This window comes from Chenopodium quinoa, unplaced genomic scaffold, assembly GCF_001683475.1.
Source record: "Chenopodium quinoa cultivar QQ74 unplaced genomic scaffold, ASM168347v1, whole genome shotgun sequence".
Classification (NCBI taxonomy): Eukaryota; Viridiplantae; Streptophyta; class Magnoliopsida; order Caryophyllales; family Amaranthaceae; genus Chenopodium; species Chenopodium quinoa.
In genome coordinates this window covers 908,296-935,330 of record NW_018744718.1, presented here as the reverse complement: position 1 = coordinate 935,330, position 27,035 = coordinate 908,296, and the positions used below count along the sequence as shown (strand labels likewise).

The 27,035-nt window shown below is 36.2% G+C and overlaps 3 protein-coding genes across 4 annotated transcripts; 2 read left to right on the top strand and 1 right to left on the bottom strand.

The window, feature by feature from the left end:
- Positions 1 to 7,631: 7,631 nt before the first annotated feature.
- On the top strand, positions 7,632 to 15,644 carry LOC110703246. Of its 2 annotated transcripts, none has more exons than XM_021881017.1 (6): positions 7,632 to 8,321; positions 8,423 to 8,527; positions 12,673 to 12,929; positions 13,669 to 13,759; positions 15,146 to 15,257; positions 15,359 to 15,644. In XM_021881017.1, exons 2-6 carry the CDS (start codon positions 8,523 to 8,525, stop codon positions 15,410 to 15,412), a joined length of 519 nt encoding a protein of 172 aa, XP_021736709.1. In that variant the 5' UTR covers positions 7,632 to 8,321; positions 8,423 to 8,522; the 3' UTR covers positions 15,413 to 15,644. The 2 variants fall into 2 exon arrangements, with proteins under 2 accessions (XP_021736709.1, XP_021736711.1); XM_021881019.1 differs by having other exon boundaries at positions 7,718 to 8,321; positions 15,191 to 15,257.
- A 635-nt stretch (positions 15,645 to 16,279) lies between these two features.
- LOC110703245 (26.5 kDa heat shock protein, mitochondrial-like) lies at positions 16,280 to 18,015 on the top strand. Its single transcript, XM_021881016.1, has 2 exons — positions 16,280 to 16,872; positions 17,425 to 18,015. Exons 1-2 carry the CDS (start codon positions 16,566 to 16,568, stop codon positions 17,850 to 17,852), a joined length of 735 nt encoding a protein of 244 aa, XP_021736708.1. The 5' UTR covers positions 16,280 to 16,565; the 3' UTR covers positions 17,853 to 18,015.
- Positions 18,016 to 25,246: 7,231 nt separating this feature from the next.
- On the bottom strand, positions 25,247 to 25,843 carry LOC110703087. The gene has a single exon (XM_021880843.1). It carries the CDS (start codon positions 25,841 to 25,843, stop codon positions 25,247 to 25,249), a length of 597 nt encoding a protein of 198 aa, XP_021736535.1.
- Positions 25,844 to 27,035: the final 1,192 nt, after the last annotated feature.

Below are 27,035 nucleotides of genomic sequence, written 5' to 3'. Positions count from 1 at the left end.
ATACCATCCATCCAGGTAGAGTTTCGATCCAGAATTCCAATGGGATCTTCATAGATGCTTCTTTTTTCAAGAACTTCCCAGAAGACTGACCGAGGCGTATCATGGCAGGCGGAAGATGCCAGTTTTGGCAACGCATCCGCCTGGTTATTTTTCGGCCTAGGCACTTGATTCAGACGGAATTCCTCAAGTTCCCCAGCCTCTTCTTTGACTGCCTGAAGATATTTGATCATAGCCAGATGAGTTGGCTCATGTTTTCCCTCATACTGGCTAACGACCAATTGTGAATCAGAGTAGGCGTCAATTTTCATGGCTCCTGCCGCCTTACACATACGTATACCGGCTAACAGGGCTTCATATTCCGCCTCATTATTAGAGGCCTAAAACTTGAAGCGTAGTGCATACTCAAATTTGTCCCCTTCAGGAGACTCGTAGATTACACCTGCACCACAACCGTTCTTTGTAGAGCTCCCGTCTACATACACTTTCCAAACTTGATCGAGACTATCCGGAGCCACCGGACGGGTCATTTCAACAATGAAGTCGGCAAACGCCTGACCCTTCGCTGCCTTCCTTGGTTCGTAAGTGATTTCAAGACTTTGCATTTCAATAGCCCATTTCAACATCCTCCCAGATGACTCCAAGGTAGACATTGGCCGCTTAAGTGGTTGGTCGGTGTAAATCACCACCGGATGTGCCAGAAAGTAAGGCTTCAGCTTTTTGAATGCCATATACAAAGCAAGGCCAAATTTTTCAACCGTGGGGTACCGGAGTTCAGCATGTTTGAGAACATGGCTAATGAAGTAAACCGGGAGCTGAATGTCGTCTCGCTCAACAAGGAGAACGACACTGAGAGCATGATCTGAGACGGCTAGATACATGTACAAATTCTCCTTAGGCAAGGGACTGACTAGCCTGGGTAGAGAATGTAGATGTTCTTTTAACTTCTGGAATGTGAGCATCATCCCCCCATTCAAACCTAGTCTTCTTCCTGATTGCTTGGAAGAAGTAAAGACATTTGTCGCCTGACCGGCTGAGGAACCTCCCCAAGGCGGCCAGACAACCGGTTAGTCTCTGAACTTCCTTGACATAACGGGGTGACTTCATGTCACTCACCGCCTGTATCTTTTCAGGGTTAGCTTTTATCCCCCTTTGATCAATCAGGAATCCAAGAAACTTCCCAGACTCAACACCAAAGACGCATTTCTTGGGATTTAACATGACCTTATGCCGCCTAAGGGTGGTGAATGTTTCTCGGAGATCAACAAGGTGATCCGCCTGTTGCTTGGATTTGACTATCATGTCATCAATATACGCCTCCACATTTCTCCCAATTTGATTAATGAAGACCGTATTAATCATCCATTGAAAAGTGGAAGGCGCATTTTTCAAGCCAAACGACATCACAGTATAACAGAATAACCCCAAATCAGTGACGAAGGCCGTCTTCTCTTGATCTTTCTTCTAGAGGGGTATCTGATGGAAACCAGAGTAGGCATCCATAAAGCTCATCAAGGCGTGACCGGCTGTAGAGTCGACCATACTGTCAATCTTTGGAAGCAGGTAACTATCCTTTGGACACGCCTTGTTGAGGTCAGTGTAATCAACACACATGCGCCAGGTTCCATTCGGTTTTTTAACAAGGACCACATTGGCCACCCAGTCGGGGAAATTACAAGGCCGAATGAACCTGGCGTCTAGCAGCTTTTTGACTTCGGCAGCTGCTGCCTGACTTCTTTCCTCGTCGCTGTTTCTTTTCTTTTGCCGGATGGGCTTCTTTTTGGGGTCCACGACGAGTTTGTGGACGGCAAGATCCGGGCTGACGCCTGGCATCTCTTCCACTTCAAAGGCAAAAATGTCTTTGAATTCTTTCAGCAAAAGGTGCAAGCTTGCACCCAAAGTAGCATGAGCAACCGTCCCAACCTTTACAGTACGCTCTGGACGGCTGTCATCCAGAGCGAGATCAATGTTTTCACCAGCCGGTTGGGGGGACGGAGCTCATCTGACCGTTCACCGGTCAGTGATTGCTATTTTTTCTCTTTCTTCACCTCCACCAGCAGAGGTGCTTTTCTTTTCTTCCCGACTGCTGGTGGGGCAGGTGCTGGCTCGACATCCTTGACATTGTCAAGGTCTATTGGTTCCTGGCCACCTGGGGCCACAATATCTTTGACGGCTGAGAGATAGCACTCCCGGGCCGTCTTCTGATCCCCATTCAAGGAACTAACAGAGCCGTCATCCCTCTCATACTTGATGAGCATGAGAGACGGGATGATCACCGCCTTGGCTTCGTTGAGAGTTGGTCGTCCAAGGATAATGATGTAGGCGGTCAACTCTTCAACGACCAAGAATCTGACGACAATATGTCGTCCCTGGCCTTTCTCTCCCAACCGGATAGGTAAGTCAATTCTCCCGGCTGGGTAGACCATCCCACCCCCAAAACCAACCAGGGGGTGGGTGACCGGATGCATGCTGCTGACATTGTATTTCAGCTTTTGCAGGCACCGGAGGCTGATGATGTCTGATGAGCTGCCAGTGTCAATAAGGATTCGTCCAACCAGCTGGTTGGCAACCTTACATTCAATGACTACCGGGTCATCATGCGGACGGCGGACGCTGCCCCTGTCCTTCTCAGTGATCAAGACGTCTGGGAAGGAGGAGCTTGCAGACGCCTGCTCATCATCATCTTTGTCCATCTTTCGAAGATGGCTTTTGGTGCCCTGCATGGTAGGGCCACCACATGAGAACCCGCCTGCTATTGTGTAGAGTGGCTCCTTGTCGGTATCCGAACTACTAGCAGGCTGGGGGGTAGTCTTGGAGGACTGACCCTTGCTCTTCTTCTTTGCCCTGGCTGGGGACTTAGAAATGTAGGACTTTAACATCCCCTTGTCAGCTAGACGGTCCAACGCCCGTTGAAGGCTGAAGCAGTCGTTGGTGTCATGGCCAACTTCCTCATGGTATTGGCAATATTTGCTCTTGTTCCTTGATTGAATGAAACTTTTCATTGGATTCGGCTTCTCAAGGGACAACCGGTCCTTAATTTCCATGAGGATGGAGTTGCAGTCCTTGTTAAGCTCGTACTTAGGGACATACGGTTTAAACTCTTTCTTTCTCTTCTGGGACGGCTGGTCAGAGTCATTAACCGCCCATATTTCTTTTCTTTTCTTGCTCTCTTCTTTATTTTTGGTCGGCTGAGCAGGCCGGCTATCTTTCTGCTTGTCGGACTTCTTGGAGTCCGACTGGTTACTAGGCGAGCAGAGGTCGGTTGCTTGAATATAGCTTTCCGCCTCTCTCAGGGCCGCCTGTAAAGTGAAGGCCCCTTTTCTGACTAGATCGAACTTAAAGGTTGACCCGTCTCTCAGACCCTTAAAAAAGTCTGTAAAAGCTACCTCATCAAACGGTCCTTGAATCTGAATTCTGATCAGATTGAACCGCCTGACATAGGAGCGCAACCCTTCTCTCTCTCCCTGCTTAATGGTGCTCAAGTCAAGACTTGTTTTCTTAGAAGGGATGTTCATTGAGAAGTTGGAAGCAAACAGGAAGGCGAGCTTCCTGAAACTGTCAATGGACCCGGCTGGCAAGTTGTCAAACCATTGTTGGGCAATGCCCTTCAATGTAGCCGGGAAGCATCGACACCAAGTGGCATCATCCAACCCCTGTAAGTACATGAGGTTGGTGTATGCCATGAGGTGATCTACCGGGTTGGTGGTACCATCATAGGTACGTACCAATACATTCTTAACCTTGGCCGGCTGTGCCACCTCGGTTATCTCCTGGGTGAACGCAGAAGGTTGTTCACCCAGACGAAGAAGACGGAGCTGCCAGTCCAGTGGCTGGACATTTTGATATGTCGCCTGACCTCCGAAGAGAGCCGGCTGCATGAAGTGAGGGGGATACTGACCGTAGACCTGAGTAGGTACATACGGTACAGTTCCAATCATCTAAGGGCCAAAATAGACGGTATTTCCGCCTGTCTGACTCTCATGCAGGGAGAGTTCATTCCCTGCATAGGTGTTGTTGAAGCTGTCAGGAAAGTTCGACGTGGAAGCCGACTCAGACAACTGCTGATTTCTCTTCCGGTTGATGATTTCACGGGCATCAAGAGATGATTTTTTACTTCCCACCGGCTGTTGAGCCCGACGCGTATTATTGGTATTCCTCTTAGGAAGAAGAATTTTGGACCAATCAATGGTCCCGGCTGCCTTCTCCTTTGGATGGGGAGTTGGCTGCCGATCTTTGACTGACTTCCCCTTTTTCAGAGGAGTCTTCTTGGCCGTCTGACCCCTACTTGGGCTAGCCCGACTCTGACTGATCAGTTCTTTAATTTCACCCTTGAAACTTGTCATGAATCTCATGAGTTCGTCTCGAGTGACAGGTGCTGATCCAGCTGCCGTGTGGGTTTTCCCTTCCGGCTGCCCAGGGGGTCGATTTGTACCCGCCTGGGAGGTACCCCGCTCCAGATTGTATCTGGGCCATATGCGCTTGATTCTGAGAGAGTCATCATCGGCTATAAAGGTTTCGACTTGGGGATCTTCATCCTCCTGGTCTGTAAAGACTTCTGGGTCATCGCCCAGACGATTAGGGGGTACAGACTCTTGAACCATCTTCGAGGTACTCTCCCCACAGACGGCGCCAAATGTTTTGGGTGTTTTTGTCCCTCGGGAGAGTTACAACACGAAGACTGATTCGGCGGGAGTTGTACCTGCAAAACAAACGGAGACACCAGTTGGTTGGTGCTCCGCCTCCGACGAACAAGTTAGTAACTTGAAGGGAGAGAAAAAGGTGCGGAAATTTAGGTGGGTCTCTGCTCGGATTCCAAGCTCGGATGTCTTTATCACGGGGACAATTTGTAATAAATGGTAAAACGTGCCTCCTAAAAGAGGGGAATCTCCCTATTTATAGGGTCATCGGGATTTGTGCCCCTGATTAGGTCACTGAACCCTAATCATTGGTGGGCTGCGCCGCATTGGGGCTTTCTCAGGATTTGGGCCTGAAGGCCGCCATTCCTCCTAGGTTTCTGGAGTGACACGTGTCAAGCAGGGATAGGTCTCCGTTTATCTTTCTGGTATACTTTTACTTTTTTTTTTTAACTTTATTAATACCCGCGAAATCAACCCAAAAGGGTCGTTCTTTAGGACGGAGGGAGTATAAAATAGGAAATAAAAACAAAGTTAAAAGTGGAATACATCCAATATGAATATATATTTTTGAAACGCCAAAAATAGTATATGAGACTAACAAACTAAAACGGAGGGAGTACTATATATATGGTTCATTCATTCATTCGGTGAAAATTCTAATATCCCTCTTAATGCAATAATGTAGTCTTGATCTTATGATGTTCCATATTGCTCCAAAGAAATGAGTATTCGATTTATATACTCAATGTATCATTCAAAGTAACCATTACTTTCTAAACGTACTATCATTATTTGAAATAAAATGAATTACATTCATCTTTTGTTAAGACTTAACATTGTTGTACTAACTATTGACATGTTGTGCTATCATTGTCCCAAAAAAAAAAAAAAAACCAAAAAGTTGTACTCCGTAACAAATAGTGCTTTTAAATACTACTCCCTCCGTCGCTAAATTATATTCTTTTTTGGAAATTTATACGGGAATTAAGGAGGAAAGAATAAGACAAATAACAATAATTAGATAATGCAATGAGAAGTACAAAACATTAAATAATGTTTTTGAGTAAAACAAAGATATATTAGTGATTACTCATGAGTCATGACATGTCATCAATTCTTTGGAAAAAAAGGGACCAATCATATGCTCCTAATTGAAAATTTTTAACCAATCACATTCGTTGTAATTTGGCACAAGGATTTTGAAAAATTAGAGGCTAAAAAGTACATTAGCCAACCAAACATTAAAAGTAGAATGTAAATACATTAATTATACATTAAAAGTACAACTGAAAAAGAGAGTGCATTGAGGATATTTAGAAAAAAAAACTTACTAAAAATAGAAAGGTGGAATGTAATTTTGGAATACCCAAAATAGAATAGAGGAATGTAATTTAGGGACGGAGGGAGTACGTAATTTTTCTGTTTTAAAAATTGCACTCTGTACAATCTACTATAAAATAATATTAATTTATACATTAACTAAATTGTAGGGAAAAAGATCAATGTATATTATGACAAGTATAATTAAATTGAACATGATAATATTTTTTGTTACATATATAGTAAGAATGATTTCCTTAGCCATTTATATTCTCTAATGTAAGAAAAGGATGACAACATATTGTGAATTTTGTAAAGCCATTACAAAGAACGTTTTATCTCTAAAGGTGACTAAGGTACAGTCTTCTCACTCGAAGATTATTTATCTCATCTTATTAGTAATAAGATTATCTTATACTTTGTATGAACTTATTAGCTCTTATCATATACTGGGCTTGTTTAGTTTTTAGTTTTAGTCTCATGACTTTTGGCTTTTTATTTAGGAAATTTTGTCAGATAACACCTTTTAAGTGTGATTTGTTGTGAGAAAACACCTTATAATTTTTTTTTTTTTTGTGAAAACACACCTAATACCAGAAATTATTTGTAAAATAACACTTAAGGGTGGTTTCAGGCATGTTGATTTGGTTTCACGGCGTTGACTACCATGTGTGAGTCACGTGCGCCGATTTACCCCCCTCCCTTCTAATTTTTTACCCTTTCTTTCCTTCCAACTCTATTTTCTCTCTCCTCTCAATTTCTTTCTTTCTCCTCTCAATTGCTTCTCTCTGTGTTGCTGCTCACATCACCATTAAAAGCTTCTGGAAGTTGCTTGGCCATGGTAGTGACGAATTGAATGCTTCAATTCGTGGTTTAAATTCGGCCAAAGAATTGGGTAAGTGTAAAGATTTATCTCTCCTCTCATTTGTTACTCAATTTCTGTTTGAGTATTTGCCTAAATTTCTCTGTCCTTTTCTTTGTGTCTGCCATGGGTTAAAAAGGGAAGCCTCGACATTACTACTACCTCCATCCTATAGAACATTGCTAAGATTAATTGACCCCCAAATAAAGAACCCTAATTCCAATTTAAAACCCTAACTTACGATGATTCGCAAAATCAACAAAATTAATGGAATAAGTCTTTAATTAATGCTACTTACCTAGCTGCCTCGTAATTATGACAATTAAGTATATTTGCAGAAATTGGATCTCAAATTTGGAGTTCACCTTCTTCAAAGGGGAACAATGGAGTTTGGGTGGAAAAGCAGGGGGGTTAATTGGGGAAGAAATTGAGAGGAGAGAAAAAATAAAGTTAGAGGGAAAGAAAGGGTAAAAAATTAGAAGGGAGGAGGGTAAGTCGGTGCACGTGACTCCCACGTGGTAGTCAACACCGTAAAACCAAGTCAACGTATCGGAAACCGCCTTAAGGTGTTATTTCACAAATAATTTTTGGTATTAGGTGTGTTTTCACAAAAAATATTTTATAAGGTGTTTTCTAACAACAAAACACGCTTAAAAGGTGTTATCTGACAAAATTTCCTTTTATTTATTTATATCAAACAACTATTTTTATGTGTTTGGTGTGACTTTTTCTTTAGCTAAAAACTCGATTTTTCGTCAAAAGCATAAGAGTGGCTTTTTTTGCATTTGTTTTTATTGTTACTAAATACTACGAGTAATTACATTTCTATCCTAATTTACACCCCCTCACCTTCCTCTTCCCAATGTCCTTAAAAGATCATTTTATATAAAAACAGCCAAAAACTAACAACCAAATTTACCAAACGTATCTATTAAGAGCCAACAGTCAAACAACAGACATAATAAGTCAATACAATACAAACCATTGGTTGGATCAATTAGGAAAACAACAAGCATCCAATTGCCAAACAAACCCGTTTGTAAGATAATCTATTTGCCGTTTATCTTATCCGTTTACCATATCTACTATTTCTAAAATGCAAGATGCAAAAATATATTGCACAATTTTCTTAAAAAAAGTGATTATATCTTATCTGAACTTATTAGCCCATAAGACGTCATCTAAAATTACCGACACTACCCTTTATCGTGAAATTACGCGATCAAGAAAAGTGTCGGGCACCTAACATGAGGCCCCATCCATTCATCAAAGGCGGGCCCGTGATCACACCTTCTCTTCGTCCTCTTTCTTCCTTTTTTCTGGGTTTCTCTCTCTTTCTCTCTCTCTTCATACCATCTGCTACAGAAGAACAGGAGCAGGGGAGCTAAGAAAAGGGCAAATCAAGCTTCTTCATTGAACCACCCCATTTATCTTCTTTCAGACAAACCAATACTCGATTCCAGGAAGCGCTTTTCCACTGATTTCATAGTCCTTCTTTACCTCAGGTCAATTTCTATCTCCTTGATCTCTTTTTTCTGCTAATTTTTTTAGTTTATTTTTTTATTTTTAATTGGTTTTCTGAGATGGGGTTTTTGGGATTTTTCAGGGCTTTGTGATCTGGGCCTTCCTGGAATCAACCAATGTTGTCAGAAATATCTGGAATTATCTAGCAAAATCTTTGGTTTTGTGAATTTATTCTTGTTTGAATGGGGTAAGTTCTTCTTCTATAAATCTGTTTAATGGGTTTTGATAGTAATTTCTGATTAAATTTTGTATAAATTTTGCCAATGCAGTGCATAATCGATTGATAATTTTTAATGCAAATATACCTCTTTTTGTTCTGCAATTACGTGGTTTTATGGATGCTAGCTTAATGGACTGAGGAATATATAATGTGCAACTTTCATGTGGAAGAAGAGCTTTTTGTTCTGCACTCACTTGATTTTTTTGAATGAAAAGTTAAGGGGTTTTTGGTTTGTATTATATTTGGGTTCCACATTATAGATGTGATTTATGAGTGTAAAAAATTCACCTTTAGGGTTCTTATCCTGTATTCTGATAAGATAACAATACTATTTGATTGTAAAAATAAAAAATTGGCTCAATTAATGTAGTGAGAAAGGAAGTTTTGGAACTTTATTAGGATTTTGATGGGATAAGATACTGTTGGAGAGCTAAAAGTGTGTAAAATTATCATATGTTGATGGATTGTTTGCAATTGGTGGAAATGGTTATCTCCAAATTATCTACTTTTAGTTATTCGAGGGATTTAAAATTGTGACATTTTAATCAAGTACCTATCTTGACCGAGGAAATAACAATTTAGGTTACTTTACTTAGCTCATATGATGATTAATTGTTTGCGATTGGTGGTACTGTTCCCACTTTTTGACTTTTAGTATTTACGGAATAGAAGTAGTGACATAATTATCAAGTATTTGTCTTAACTGAGGAAATAAAAATTTAGGTTACTTTACGTATGCTCATGGATGTAGGTTAAATATCAACTGTCAAGGCTCTTGGATGTGGGAAGGAGGATTGTTATTTGTGAATAAATGAATTTTCTTGATCTTCAGTTCCCTTGATGTTTAAATTCAGATCTTTGTTTGATTGGGAAAATTTGGATGGAAACAGAAGTAAAGGAAGTCTTTGGTTACATTAATTGTTAGGAAAAGGTAAAAGAGGGAAGTGAAGATATGTAGATATCCTTAAGAAGCACTCGTAGATTGGGAAATTGGATTGAAAGAATATCGGTAGCATTTGTCCTCTTTATATCCCATCACGTCTGTTACTATTAGCTAAGCAGACAAAGGAATCCTTTTGGTTCCAACCAATGAGACACTTGATAGAAATGCTACCTAGTGACCTCTCTTCTCTTCCTTAATTCCTTTTATTTGCTTTTCTCATTCTTTTGGTTCATTTTACTTATTGATTGTGTTTATCAACCAAACAAACTGTAGCATTTTGGTGGACTATGTGGTCTATGCTTTATGGAGCTGGCTGCTTATGCTGGACTTATCCTAGTATAAACTGTAAAGCTATGAGAATAAAGGAAACACAAGGATTCATTGCCTGATTCTGGAGTTTAAACTGTAATTAGGCCTCTTGCACATTACTGGAATAATCTCATCTTGGTTTGAAGTGCAAAGTTCAATAAGTATTAAAAGTTTCCCAATTGTCGCCAAGTGAATAGAATCGGCAATGTTACGGCATTATTCTGCAACTATGTCCGTCACACTCAGTGGTTGACCTAAAAGGGATGTAGTTGGATTAACTGATTAAGAAGATTCTGGATGGAGGAGGTGGATATTGAATGAGGTACAAAGGACCCAGGGTATTGCTGTTTTGTTATTAGGTGAAATACTGAAATCTCATCTCTTTGATGATGTGCATGTTAATGATGGGGAACATTCTTTAGTTGGAGAGACAGCCCTGTGATAAAGTTTGAGAGGATTGAGACACATGAAACCAGGTAAAGAAATGGTTAAACCCAAGTATGCTTCCATGTGTAGAAGTTCTATGTATAAAATTCATATATTTTTATAATAGAAAAATCAAAGCGTTTGATATTGATGTGCAGGATGTTGAACATTTTGGTTTATATTGGAAGATTTGCTCTTGGTAACTTGATGCTTAAGGACATCTTTGTGAGGAAATAATAAATTGAATTCCCTCTTGAACTAAATTCCTCGTGCTATCGAGAAATTTTGAGATACAATGGTTTGTTTGCCATCGTTCTCTACACATTTGCATGACCCCTATCTTAGGATTAACAGCTTGTTTGGATGGAGAGAAATGGAGGGAAGGAAAGGGGAGGGAAAGGAAGGGATGAGTTTTCCTCCATTTGGATAGCTAAAATGGGAGGTGAGGGAATTGGGAGGAAGAAAAATGGAAGGAAATTATTTCTTTCCACAATTAAGAAACAAATCTTTCCAAATTAGAGAAGATTTGGAAGGAAAACTGTACCAATCTCTCCAGCACTACTGTTTGTAGCCTCCACCACAGTCCACAGGCCATGTCATCTTCCATCTTCCGCCGCCATGTCCACCGCATCAATTGCCGCCATATCCAAACTTTTCTTCTCTTAATAAAAAATCGACCTTAAGAAATTTTGTTATCTGATATTGATTTCAAAGTATAAAAATTTCAAATGTTGTGATACAAAATTTTTGGTTTTGATTTACAAAAATTGATTTTTCATGAAATTTGGTTTTCTTTTCATTAATCAAGTTTCAGAAAATTGAGTTATGGTTCTTCAAAATTCGATTTTCTGGAATATAAAAGGATTTTTAATATACGAAAAATTAATTTTTAGAAAATATGTTATTTTTCTAAAATCAACATTCAGAAAATTTTATTTTGATTTTCAAAAATCAATTTTCAGAAAATTTTCCAGAATTTTATATTTTGAAATTTTGATATGTGAATTATTGATTTTGAAAATTTGAATGGGAAAAATTCACAAGAACAAGCAAATTCCCTCACTCTCTCTTCTTTTATTTTCTCTGTTATCCAAATGAGGGATTTTGTTTCCTTCACCCCTACCCTTCCTTCACCCTCCCTTCTTTCACCTTCCATCCCCTCCCTTTCCTCCCAAAAATTCTATCCAAACACTATGTGAGAGAAATCTTGGGAGAAGTGTTCATCAGATATTAGTCATATCACTCAGCATTTTTGGCCTTTTGCTGAGATTTGTGCTTAGAGAGACATAATAGAAACTATGAAAAACATTATATAGGTTGGGGGTAATGGGTTAGAGTAGTGTGCTTGATCACCTTTTAATGATACCTTGTGGATATTTTTTCGTGGAGCCAAGGATGCTTCTTAACCATGTAAAGAGTGATGGACAAAATGGTCAGAAGACTTTGTGCTCCATTGTTTTAAACGCAGTGTATTATTCATCTATTATACCATTGTTTAATGTACTAACTTCTAGCTCATATAACTTAAATTTACATAGATGATAAATTTTCTCAATTGTTTGATATAGATTAATCCATCTAAAAGAGACTCGCTGCAGGCTGATACTAAAGCAAAATTTTGAGAGCTAAAACAAGGAGAGAGAAGAAAAGGGGGTGAAGAAGTGTAAGAGAATGGTGGAAGGTAGAGCCCTTTGTAGCTCATCTTTATAGGCCTGTATATCATGTTGTTAGAGATGAAATCTAGAGTTCAATTGGGTGGCGGGGTTACTACAGGTTTTCTAGTAAACTTTGGCAACTGGCATAACTACGTTTACGCATATCAGTCTTATTCAACTTGACCTACTTTGTAGGGCAAGTGAATTCCTGATGAGAAAGTATATGGGTTTGACATATTGGGATGAGATTCTAATGTATGCTATACAGGTGCTCTATTCATTCTTTGTTGCAGGGGATGATCCCAGTTAAGATGCTGACAAGCACTTTGCTGCTGACATATGCTGATTTGATAAGCCAATGGAAAACAACTGAGGGGTTACAAACATGTCGACAAGAAAGTTGAATTTTAGAAATTTTTTTGTTGGTGGGTTTCTCTTTTTAGAGTTATTAGGTTAGTCTAATAGCTGGAATGTTCTGATTGCTGATAGCATCAAGCCAGATTTCGATCTCATTAACCTTTTTGAATACTGGCTTGATATATATATATATATATATATATATATATATATATATATATATATATATATATATATATATATATATATATTTATATATATATATTTTATCCACTTGAAAGCTCTTATAATTTTTAAAGGCTTATGTATGTTACATTGATACTCTTGATGACAATTGGCTTTTGGCTTTAATGTTTTTTGTGCCATTATGTTAGCCAAATGTGATTGATTTCTAAAAGCATATATGTTTTGTAACAGAGCAGTGGTTGCCTTGCATGTTTTATTAAGCCTGAGTCAATAGCATCTTTGGATGAGCGTCCAAAGGGCCTTATAAACCAAGGTCAAGAGAGAAGAGCACCCAGTATTTCCAGGGATTATTGGACCACAAGTGTGGGTGATATGGACAACAGTGCAATGCAGTCACAAGGAAGCTTGTCTTCAATCAACGCATCCTTTCAAGCCCCTGATACACCTGCTGGTGTCAGCAGCTCCAATCCGCCTTCTGAATTTGTAAACCATGGCAAGTTCAAACTGCAGTAAACATTTAATCTTTAAACTGAGTTTTATGAATATTAGAACTAGGATATCGATTGGTCTGATCTAGATTAACTTCCTTTGTTCCTTAATACCACAACATGAGGGGGGTTTATGCTTCCCAATTTAAACCCTAAAATTATCTTTAATATATAACGGTAAAAATTATGCCATGTTTATATTGGCCCAAATCTAACAAGAACTCACTTGATTATGTTTTTCTTACTCATAAATCACAATATGAGTTTTAAGAATAGTTTTTGAATGGTGCCTAAAGTACAAAAGTTGTAGTATCAAAGGAGCGGAGGAAGTATATGTTTGGCTTCTATTCCATTGGATTTGTTTACATATGGATGAGACTTATGTTCAACGGTTCAACCTTCTTTTGGATTTAGTTGTCGCATTTCTGTTTTGATTCATACTATCATAGAGACGGTTAATCTATCAAAGGGAGTAGGTTTTTATCTGCCTTCCTCTGTACTTGTATGTATTGCTGTTCTCTCTGTTCTGTAAATTCATATTATATAATAATCTTTTTGCTCTACAGTTGTAGTATCAGATCTTGTGCTTCCATTTAGCTGTTTCTGATTAAACTAATTAGTGCATTGCTATCTATGGAGGGTGATTGAAGCTTGTCAGATTGGCTTTTATCTTTTCTACATAGTTGCATTCTGTCTGAATTTCTTTTATATTCATTCTCATATTTTCTAATATGTTGTTGGCAGGTCTCCATCTCTGGAACCAGACCAGGCAACGCTGGGTAGATAATAAAAATCAAAGTAATAAAGGGCAGCAAGTTCGTGATCCAAAAATAAGGTTGGCTCACTATATTGTTTTGAATCTGTTCAAATTACTAGCTCTTCATTTTGCAAATTGCATGGTAATTTTGTTCTGGTTTTCTTTGATGTATTAGTAATTGAGTATGTTTCCCGTTTTAAGTTAATGAGGGTGTACCTATTCTGCATTTGTTGAATTTTAAAGGGTAGTTTCATTACATAATTGAAGCTTTTGAAAAGTTTAATATTGAAGCAGAGGATCAATAGCTTGTGCTGGAAATATTGAAAGAAATCTTTGGGACCAGTTATGGTAAAATGAGGGATTTTATTGGGTGATTGAAAATGTGGTTTATTGCTTGAAAGTTGTGGATCCTGTCAAACATGTTGTGTATGAATTTTTCAATAGTTATTAGGGGAAAGGAGGTCTGCAAAGAGAGGTGTGGCATAAGTTAGTAAGCGAAGGGATCAGCAGGTTTTCTAACTGGGATGGTTACTCAGTGTGTGGAACCTATCTTGTCAAATTTAAAGCTTTTTAAATCTCTTGTAAGATTTAGGGTGGAGTGTGACTATGACACTGGGATTTCATTTTTCATGATGTTTGACCTGCTGTATTAATAACTACTCGTAGTTTATACAAGCATATTAAAAATGTTAATGGTACACTGTGTTTGTTTAGTGAAGCTAGGATTGTTACGGGAGCTCTATTGAACTCCTGGCTCACTGCTGCCTGACTTTTGGCAGTACTTGGGTTACAGAGAATCGTTCCACTCTGATACCATCTGTTGTGAACGTTTTTACTTGGTGTGCTCCTTGTATTTCCATGTCTTCATGTCCCCTTTATATCATTCAAGTTTATCTTTACTCGATGTGTTGGAAGCTGGGCAAAACAAAAGATGTGTTCGTTGGTGGAGATTATGGTTGAACTATTGAAGGATAAACGGTCAAGGTGTAGAAGCTGGCTATTTTTTTTGAAAGAATATATAAATAATTTGAAGGTGTGATAGCTGATTCTTATGAGTTTTGACTAATTGGCGATGTTTGTTGAAGGAAAGTGCTCGGGATCATTTAGGGAAAATCTCTGTTGCATCTGGCTGTTCTTTACTTTAAATTGATTTTGTTCATATGGTTGTTTATGATTCGTTAACTTGAAGAATGATTGCTTTTGTTAATGGCCTTCCTAGTTTGTTTGGGGGTTTTTCGGTTTTATTAGGGGGGTGGGGGTGGTTTGCTGCCTCTTGGTCCATATGTGCAGAGCAGCCATCTCCTTTCATTCTTGCTGCACGGTGCTGTCCTTAAGGATCTAAATCCGTACCAATAATGCTCCTCCATCTGTTATCATTGCTTATTTGTTTTTCTGTTACGGAATACATCCTTTGAATAGTTTTTGATTTCCCCCCTTTTTTCCCCATTTCTTTGATCTTGTCAGCAACCATGATTTCAACGTACTTGATTCGTTCTGGCCTTCTTGCAGTTGGAACGCAACTTATGAGAGCTTACTTGGAAGTAACAAGCCGTTTGGTCAGCCAGTACCTCTCGCAGTAAGCCATATTCTTCATGGATTTGCATTTTAATGGCTTGAAAATTGTTTAATGATAACAAATCTTTTCGGCTAACTTCAGTTCTGCCAACTCTTTTCCAGGAAATGGTAGATTTTCTTGTAGATATCTGGGAGCAGGAAGGGATGTATGACTGACGTTTGGTGAAGCCGAGATCTGGGTAGGTAGTAGCATCAAGTGACAAACCCACTTATTGTGATCTAATTGCCTGAGATGAAAAGATAGAAATGCATTTGGGGGATAAACTTCATTTGTACCATTGTCGCGACTTTTTCATAATGCTTATTTAGGTTTCCTCATGTGCTGTAACTGGGTTTTAACTAATGGAACTTGCTGCTGTTTATTCATATGAATCATCTTTTGCCTGAATCTGTTCAATTGTTCTTCGAACGGAAGCTTCTAGTTTTGTGAGAGATCAAAATCATTATGATAGTGAATTACTCCCATCTCTTTCATAATAACCAGTTTGAATTATGAAATGAAAGTTGAAAGCTTGGAACATTTCAAACATGGAAGGTTACCTATAAAAACAATTTGATTTGAGATTATAGTGGCATAGTCGCGCAGACGAGTTTTTTATCTCGAAAAAAAAAAGAACAAAATCGAGATATATGGAATGTGACTATGGTGTAAAAAATTAGACAAGATTTCTCAAATGATCATGTCATATGGCAATGCAACTCTCTTACAACCCAAAAATCGTGTCATGTAGAATATGAAATCAAAGGAATGCATTATAATGTAAAATATTTGATGGAAACAATATGACTTATAAGTAATAAATAAAATTATGCACTATTCTGTAATGACCCGAATAATTTAAACCACTCGAATCAAATGATCCAAATGTGATTCGAATTTAACCTGTTGACCTGAATTGATTGGTCTAAGTATGTCAGTATGTGTAATAACAAGTGAAATAAACAAGCACATACTATGTATATGTACTAGTTTATATCAAATCGTTGCAAATAATATGAAATGGAGGTAGTATAAGAACATTAATAAGAAGATATGAATAGATTACAACAGTCTAGAGTACGAAAACTATTTAACTAAATAAAAGTAGTTCGAGAAACAACATGAAGGTTGTATTTAGTTCTAGTTAAAGTGATTCTAAACGACGTGTCATAATATCCAGAAACTTTCCGACACTTCTTTGATTTCTCTTTATATTCTCACCTTCATTTAACAGTCTCAATCACTAAATCTAAACCCCCCCCCCCCCCCAAAAAAAAAAAAAAAAAAAAAAACTAAAACGACATCGTTTTTACCCTGTCTCTTGAAAAAATGGCAGTGGCAAGACTAGCCTTGAAGAATTTGCAGCAAAAAACAGCTTCTAATATTCTAAATAATAATACTAATTTAATTGGGGAGAGATTGGGTGGAGTGCAAGTCCATGGTTGGAAGTATGGTCTTCTACAGAGGCTATCAACATCAGCTGGATCAGAGGGTAAAGAAGTGACTGTTCAAAGTGATGAAGGCGGTCGCAGCCGTAACATTGGTAGCCGGTGGAAGTCCTTGTTGCCTAGACCGTTTCGAAAGCCGGCTAGTCTTTGGAGGAGGAGGGATCGTGCTCGTGACACTCACCCTTTAGGTACTCCCTCTGTCCTAAATTATTATTTTTTTTTTTTTTATAAAGTGTTGTCTCTATTGTATACTCGAGTGTATATAATTACGTGCTTTATAGTGACATGTGTTGTACACTTGTGTCACGTTACATGTTCATGCTAGATATACATTATAGCATATTAACACATATATATGGCTCCAAATAAATTAGTACATACTTTCTTTGTATTTTTATTGTGTTAAGACTTCTCTTTTTATGTTTGTCAATTATGATTTTAATGTTTAATATCTTTAATTACCAATATGTAAAAATTATAAATATTTGATATTAAAATATAAATCGAGATGAATCTAATAAGATGTCACGTGATCATATTTTTGTATCAAAGTTAGTCAAAGTAAAATACATGAATAGTGTAAAAGTTAAACTAGAGGAAGTATATATCTTCATTAGGTGTACAATAGAATATATTTGGGTGACTAAACTTGTTGTGTACATACTTCTTGGTAGACTGAATTATCTTCAATTAATACTGATTGAAACACAAACTTAACTATTTCTCTGATCATTTTGCAGAAAATTTCACAAACCCTAGCCTAGGAAATGCATTATTAGAAGCAGCAGAAAACATGAACAGGCTATTTGAAAATGTGATACCAACCCATATGATGATGACACCACCCACACAATTCATGGGCAAGTTCAAAGAGACGGATGAAAGCTACAAGCTACGTTACGACATGCCGGGTTTAAGTAAGGATGATCTTAAGGTGACCGTCGATGATGGCGTGCTAAAGATTCGTGGAGAGCGAAAGGTGGAGGAGGAAGATGAGTCTGATGATGAGTATTTCATGAGTTATGGGTACTACAACACTAGCCTAGTTTTGCCTGATGATGCTAAACAAGATGATATCAAGGCTGAGTTAAAGGATGGTGTGCTCACTATTACTATACCTAAAACTGAGTCTCATGGAAAAGATGTTAAGGAGATTGAAGTTAACTAATTTGGGACTTTTTATTTTGGTTTCAAATAAATGAGTTATGTTTAATTGTGTATGATATGATGAAATAATGTTTATTGATGTTGAATTGTCTTAAGGTGGATGTTAAAATCTAATTCAATGTTCATCATGTATTTTTAAGTGTTATTTTGGGTTATGGATGTTACTCCATCTGTTTTTAAATACTTGTTCCATTTTTCTTTTTCGGCCGTTTTTAAATACTTGCTTCATTTTTTTATTTGGAATGTTTTTACAATATTTAATTTATTTCTCTCACCTAGTGGACTTAACATAAATCATATTTTATTAATTTCATATTCTCTCTCCTCTCACTACTACATTTTTTATTAAATACAACGCCCCAAAATGAGCTATTGCAACGCCCTATCCAAATGTCGTGGCAATAGATAGCATATTGCAACGGTATTTTTATTGCCGTTGCAATAGAGTAGGCTATTGCCACGGAGTTAAAACTAATAATCTTAGAGGTAGAGCTATTGCCACGGCTCTAAAGAACCGTTGCAATAGCCTAGCTATTTTAACAAAAATAAAAGCTATTGCATCGGTGGTATTATATCAAATGAAAATTTTAGCTTAGATAAAGCGCGCATTGTTCCCTCTAATTTTTTCACCAAAATTTTGAACAAACACACGTGATGCATGTTTACCCCAATTTTCTCACCCAATTTTCTCACCCATTTTCGTTCTCCACTCATTCTCACAGACTCACAGTAGATTTCTCACCCAATTTCTCCATTTTCTCAATTTCCCCCAATTCTCCATTTTCTCAATTTCCCCCAACTCTCTATTTTCCCCATAATCTCACATTCAACTCCAGAAATTCACAGTACCTATTCTCAGAAAATCACGAAAAAAAATCAGTTAAAAATGAGGTCCAATCTTTCATTCTTCGCTGCCTCACACCTCAGTCCTCACCGGCCTCCTGTAGTCTAGTAGATCGACCGTCGCCCATGATCCGTCGTGCCTCAGTGCCTCACAGGAACTCAGCCGTCGTTGTTGCCACACCGTCGGCCGTCTTCGATGCATCAATGGTATGTCTTAATGTCTTATACTCTTAATTAATTAATTTAGTATATCTTGCTCTTATAATCGAAATCCTCAATTTGAAATTTTGATTGTTAACCCTATTTTTCAGATTTTAATGTTTCAATTGTAATAATAAACAAGGTCAATTGCTTATTATTCGATTTTAATCCCCAATTTTAATCTTCGTTTTTTTTGTAGTCTTCTTCTCCTTTCACCCTTTTATCTCTTTCCTTCTAATCTTCACAAAAATCAAGTACCTAATTCTTCCTTATTATTCTCTATTTTGATTTTTCATGTAATTTTTTTTTTAATTTTGATTGTTATATGCAGTGGTTTTTGTTAATTGTATAACTTATTTATTATAAATTTGTTGTCTTGATTATTATTTGTTAATTTTAATGTTCATTAGAATTTTTTGATGAAAGTTGCAGTTTCTGGTATTTTTCGTGATTTACTGTCGAGTTTTGAGTCTATTTGATAAGCTCGTTGTCCTATAGCTTTCGAATTCTATGGGATTATAATGATATAAGTATCTGGATGATAATACTATACTTATTGGTGGTGCATAACTTAAGTATTTACAGAATCTATTTCTATGTTCTTTTATTTGTCTACATTATTTCACAGAATCTCTGAAACAATAGGGATTAATAAATGTCGTAACTTGGTTTTATGAAGATAAATTAGATCCCCCCCTCTTCTCATGCCTTTTCCTTGATTAATCCTATAATTAATACTTATTGCCACTATTATTACATAAGGAACATTCTGTGAGCAATTAATGATTGAAAAGGAACATTTTGAATGTAGTAGGCTAATGCAGTGGTTTAATTTGGTGGAGAAAAGGAAGGGTCAGGAAACAAATTGTGGCACAATTGGTGTAAGGAATAGGTTTGATCCCTCTATTTTGATGTGGATCTAGTATATAGGGTATTATTGGATTATATTATATCTTTAGAATATCTCCGTGCAATGAGTTTTAGTAGTAGATTCACTAAATTGTCATACAGTGAATGTGATGCAAGGGCAGGTTTACATTTGCAAATTATAGTGTTTTCACGATTAATTATCTGATAGTGTATTAATTGTGGTTGACAAGTGTCGTTGTTGGTGGACTTGCTAATATCTGAAAATACAGAGCTAGCATCAGGTTCTTGTCACCTTATTAATGAAATTGTAATGAATTCTTCCGTTCTCCATTTCACTTATATTTTTTAGAACCAAACTGCTGGGAATGCTTTAACATTCACGAAGAGTTTTTCTTTTCTTACTACCACATATCATATTATATCCTTTTGAGCTTTTAAACCAATACCTATTCATTTGGATATTATGCACTATTTCACTATATTTGTGTAAGCTGTGTTTTAGATATGTTTTCCCTGACTCTATAGTGGCCACCCATGTATGGTTTATTCTTGCTCATGTAAGTCCTGATTCTTTCACCATCTTTTAGTTTAATCTTTTGAAGATGCAACATTGATATATACATATTTAACCTTTATCTCTTGACTGCCAAAAACCATTCTTCTCAAAATTTGGAGCCATTGTTACAATTTCTGTTCTTGGAACCTTTAAAGCCTCAATTTTTTTCTAGCCTTCTGGTGTAGGCATCTTTTGATCTCCTTTACCATCTGATAATGACTATATTGCTATGTGGATTTGCTTATGACTTGAACTGCCGTTGATTTCTGCTTTAGGTATCTTGATGGGGTCACATATCTTATATAAAAATTCCCATTTGTTGAATGTTATAATGTTTGGAGCACTGATAATATCAACTGATCATATCATTGTTTTGGCTGATAACGGCACAGACGGTCTCAATTTCATTGTTGCATGTCCCTTCCTTAAGCTGATTGCTCGAAATTCTGTTCAAAGTAAACAACGAATTTTCGTTTTTGAGAATTAAATTTGAAGTTTTGCTTTTGTGTTTGGGATGAAGTTGAATATTGATTTGGGGTGGCTGATTTGGTTCATTCATAGGGTAAGACTTTAGAGATCTAATTTTATTACTTTTTTCTAATTGCTATATCCATTGTTCAAGCTCATGTGCGTGCTTAGGTTATTTAACTTATTAGATAAGAATATATGATAGTGGGTTTTGGAGGGTTTAAGGAAAAGAAAAAGATAAGATTATTTTGGCTCCAACTATTGTGTTTCAGCCTATTTTCTTGAGTCATAAATATATAGCATTAATTTTTTCAATTCAGAGTAAGAGAAGCATTATTAAGTTGGCAGTAAACTGCAGAGGGAGAATCAGATCAGCTTACTAGAAATTCAGTAAATGCACAAATGGAAAATACATACAATTTTTTTTTTCTAAGAAAGGAACTAAATGGAAAGGATGTAGGCATTATTCTAAGTGGCCGTACGAATTGAATGTCATTTACTCAATACACTATGTAGCATTTGAAATGTAAGTGTTTAATTAATTAAGTTGGCTTTTTGACTTGTCAAGCATCATGCCAGTGGAGTCAATCTCTGAGTTTGTTTGGGATTGTTTGAACTATTTTGTTGTGGAGTCCATCTTTAATTTGGTTTGGGATTGTTTGAACTATTTTGTTATAACGAATGCAAGTAAATGATTCTGAATGACCCTTAATCACACAATAGTTACTTCCCATTCATAATACTATTAAAAGCACAGGCAATCATTCAAATCATATGCCTATGCATTATTAATATAAAATAAATTACAAAACACAAAAATTTAATTTTTTTTTTAAAAAAAAAACCAGTTTTTTCCGGTAATGCAACTGCTGCCCAATTTGAATAATCTTCTCAAAATGGGACTTGATAGTATCCTCCTCCATCGGTCTTTGCAGTTGCTGAAACAATTGTCTCGCACTGCCTTGAAAAAACCAAGTATGATACATTCAGAAAAAGCAGGCTTCAAACACCTCTAGGCTTTTTTTTATGTGTTTTCCATCTACATGGGGATTTTTTTTTGAATTTCCTGCCAAAGATTTGCTCCAATTAAGTTGCATCCTGTAGCTAATTTTGGGTCTAACAATCTAACATGCAAATTCTTCTATGAAAATGAGGATAAACAAGCAGATTAGATGGGCACTTTCCTGTTTTCAAGGCTATGAAGGTATATTGGATAGCTTGTGTCCTCCCACCGCATTGCAGTTTGGTTCCCATCTTCCTTTTTGGGTTGGTTTTTTTTACATGGGCCATGGGCCATTGGTCAAACCTTGTTAAAATAAGTAGATGTCTTAAGCTTAGCTGAACTACAAACCATTTTTCCGTTTCCATTGCATTCTAGGTAGGGCAAGATATATCTAGCCTTGCTTGTGTTATGGTGCATCTGGCAGTGAGGAGGTATGTGGCAGTCAAATGTAGGTATATGTACAATCAATACATAAGGTAATTTATAATATATTCAAGTGCTGCAATATTGTTAGAGATATTATTATACTTCGCTGATTATATTCTTGGTGGGTCTTTGCATTTTACATATCGTGGATATTATGAGATTTGGTATGTAAGATCAGTATGAAAGAAAATGGAGTTTCTTGAGAATCTATGTTTCTTATATGTTAGATTTTTGGTAGTGGAGCTGCTGGTTTCCCATTCTAGTGATTTTTAGGATTTATTACTTGAGATTTGTTAATCAAATGGTGATATGTTATTTGGGAAGAACAGTGGAAATTTCACCTACTGTTTGTGAGATATGAGTCTCTCTGCAGTCGTACGAATTCTAGCCTAAAATTTATTTAAAAACTCAGTTTTGTGGGAGAGTTAGATCTCATTTAGTAATAAGTATTCGATTTTTATTTAGTCAGGCTCTATGGATGATGTTTGTTCATTTGTTGTCATGTTTGCTCGAAATTCTTTGTTTAGAAGAATGTTAGCGGGTTTCACATCTCTATGAACTATAGGCGGGCTGCAACCATGATGCAAGTAATCCAGTCCTATATATAGAGTTACACAACAAATTTTAATATCCTGAGTGATCTGATAAAAAAATGTTGCCTAATTACGAACCTTAGTACTAAATTGCTTAGGGGCCTCAGTTTGAGAACACCTTGACTGCTAATGACATCCCAGAAATGGTGGCAACTTAGTTCACCTACATTGCATGAATCTGGTGCTTTTGATCATGTCTTTTGTCAGTCAGACTACTACTTAGTTCTATTTCTTGTTGGTTATTTAGCTAGTACTTTGTTATATTCTGAGGTGCTATTTTGTTTTTCAGACTTGGAATGTTTATCTTTTGGTAATGTGGCTACTGCCACTATAAATTAATAATATTTTCCTTTCTGTGTGTTAAAAAAAAAAAAAAAAAAAAAAAAAAAAAAAAAAAAACTTCTTTGCTGCCATCTTTTAAACAACCATCATCTGTGCGTTTTGAACTTTTCTCATGTTGATTGTGGCCTTGGTCTATTATAATTTATAATTTAGTTCAATTATATTTCTATTATTTTTTTCAATTTTACGTGTAGGTGCATGAGGAGTTAAATGGAGCGGAAGTATAGTGACTAGTCATCTAACAAAGGGTGCATATATGTTGGCGACTCTTATTCAAGTTCCGGCTTTGTGAAGATTTGGAAATTTCGGCTTATATATATGTTGACAATTTGTATTTTGGACGATTAAATTAATTATATAACTTTTATTTTTTATTAGTAGGGTATGTCATACCAAAAACAAGCAAGTAATATTTTGTAATGTACGTATTTCGCATTATAATTATTATATATAAATGATACTTTGATTTATTTCTGTTAGCATATTTTAATTTGTACTGACTAATTATACATATATTATATTACCATCCCATCCCAACAAAAAAAAATGATCAATCCGTTGCAGTATATACGTACTCTTATCATTGTATTAATTAGCTTCATCCGTTGCAATAGGTTCAATTTCATCATAATTATTAGTCAGTACTCTATTGCCACGGATAAGTTATGCCGTTGCAACATGTATTGGTCTATTGCCACGGATCATTGGTGCCGTGGCATTAGGTATCATATGCCGTTGCATTAGACCTACTGCAACGCCAGCAGATGCCACGGTACATGGCCGTTGCATTAGGCCTAATGCCACGGATTTTGACGCCTAATGCAACGGATTTGGGGGTTGCAATAGATCAAAAATGTAGTAGTGTCTAATTTTCCCCACTACTTTTGTTTTTTTTACAATTTTTTATTTTTTCACCTACCTCACTACCTCCATATTTTATTATTTTCTTTAATTAATTTCTCTTAAAACTCCGCGTATGGAGAAATGAAGCAAGACAACAAGTATTTAAAAACGGAGAGAGTACATTTTTGTTTTACTACATTAATTTGTGCACACGAAGTGAGATTTTGATTTCGAATCCAATCCAAAATTTGCAAGAAAAAATGTTGACTTGCATACAAAGGGATTTGTATTTTTCAATTGATTAAACACGATCTATTACTTTTTTTTTTGGACAAACGGTCTATAAATTAACTATAAAAAGTGTAAAAGAGCACGTGAGTAAATAAACCCGAAAATACACCTAATTTTATGTGTCCCTTACCTAGTACGGAGTACACAATAATATGGATTATGGATTATTTTTAAGACTTTCTTTTATCATCAAGAATTATTTTGTCTACCTGTATTATGAATCAAGTAAAGTGTATTACATTTCTTCAAAAAAAAAAAAAAAAGTAAAGTGTATTACAAGCAAGAGGTGGTCCCGAGAAAAGGGGAAGTCTTATTCTGTTGTTAGCGAAACCTGACGTACTGTGTGCTTACTTGATCAACAGTCACTGATTTAGCAACATGCCAGATTCCGTTTTCAGAACTCACTTTTTTACTGTAACCTCACAGTTTTTCTACTCATGTTATCATGTACGGATCCAATTTTAGTTAGTTCCTCAGAGCACCATTATTGGTGAACAAAAAAAAATGGTTCATGGGTCACTATCACCATTTCTCTCTCATCCACATCAACCCAACAAACCATTTACAATATTCACTCTTAACAATAAACACTAAACAATGGTTCATCATCAATACTCCCTACCCCACCTTATTTTATTTTTGTAAATATAATCTTTTTGTTTCATAATTATAATTTATTAACCGATGTCAATGTAATTAATTGACGTATTTAATATTTTAATCGTGATTACTAATTAAGAAATTATCGCGTTTTTTTATCAGCTTTTTAAAAAATTAATTCTTGTGATTAATATTTTTTAAACAACAACGCAGCTAATTTTAATTAACATAAAAAAAAAAGAGGTACAAATCGTGATTACAGTTCTACAACTATAATCTAGTACATTTTATTTAAAAAAAAAAACACAACTACACATCGTTTTGTAAGATGTCCTTAGGGATAACCATTTGTTGTAAACCTAGTTGCCTAAGTTTTCGTTGTTACCAAATTTATTCCATATATGTTCGACCAAGTCGTTTTTTAGCTGCAAATGAGTCTGTTGATCCTCAATCTCTGTTCTATGAGACAAGTATAAGCCGATATCCACAATACGATCAGTACGGTGCTCGGTAGTGTCCTCATTAGCGTTCCCTCCAGCATTCATAAACTCATTGGTATTAACGTTATTTTGATACGTCTCTCGTTCATCTTCAACGATCATATTATGTATTATGATGCAGGCGAGCATGATATTGTGGAGTATGTCGGTATCCCACGCCAAAGACGGCTTTTTAATAATGGCAAAACGAGCTTGAAGGACCCCAAATGCACGTTCAACGTCTTTTCTTGCAGCTTCCTGGTGTTTTGCGAATAAACGATCCTTATGAGTTTGTGGACTCGTAATGGATTTCACAAAAGAAGCCCATCTAGGGTAGATTCCATCAGTAAGATAATACCCATTCGTATAATGATGACCATTGACTACGAAGTTGACAGGAGGTGTCCGACCCTCTAAGACGTCTTCAAACACAGGGGATCGATGAAGCACATTAATATCGTTGCAGCTACCTGGCATCCCAAAAAACGAATGCCATATCCATAATAATAATAATAATAATAACAATAATAATAATAGAAATAATAATAATAACGATAATAATAACGATAATAATAATAATAATAATAATAATAATAATAATAATAATAATAATAATAACAACAAAGATGATAATAATAATAATAATAACAACGATAATAATAATAATAATAACGATAATAATAATAATAATAACGATAATAATAAAAATAATAATAATAATAATAATAATAACGATAATAATAAAAACAATAATAATAATAATAATAATAATATTAATAATAATATTAATGATAATAATTAAAAATAATAATAACAATAATAATATTAATATTGGTATAAATAATAATAATAATAATATTGGTAATTATAGAGGGGATTTTTGAAGAGAAAAATATAGTAGAAAAAAATGAATTTTGAAAGTTGAAAAAAATATATCAATATGGGTGTCTATTTATAGAGGGGAAAAAAATAGAGTCGTTGGTAATTTTTTTTTTTTGATTTGTATTTTGTAAAATATATCCGTTGCAAAATTACAACGGATATATTTAAAACAGTGCACACGTGTCAAGCAGCGGCTGGGCCAAGTGGCGCGCTCCCAGCCGCTGATTTCTATTTTTTTTTCTGAGCTTCAACAGCAAAACGACGTCGTTTTGCACCATGAAACAGCAAAACGACGTCGTTTTGCTATAATACCAGTCCAAAATATTGGTGGGGCCCACAGCGAATTAATTCATGGAAATGCTTGCTCCTGCAATCGAACCCATGACCACTCAACATGAACCATTAAAGGTTTGCCATTAAGCCACCACTTTATTTGTTTATTTATTGTGAACAATTAAATAGTTCACCCTTAAAGATGCCCTTAGAAATAATTAACTTACCAAATGTTTGGAATTTGGATAAATGGATAAGATAGCATAGAATTATAATGTCATGTTAATATGCTAAATTATAAAAAAAATTATCAAAGATACCAGTAACTAAATTATTTAAATATGTCAACAATAAAACACATCTAGGTGTGAATGTGTGATCATTGTATATCTTACTCACTATGATACATTAACTCATACTCGTACTTCGTATGTAACTTGAATGGTACGGAGTTTACATAATTTTTTTGATGTTCCACCTGGTTCACCCTTAGAGTTAATCCGGATTCGGGATC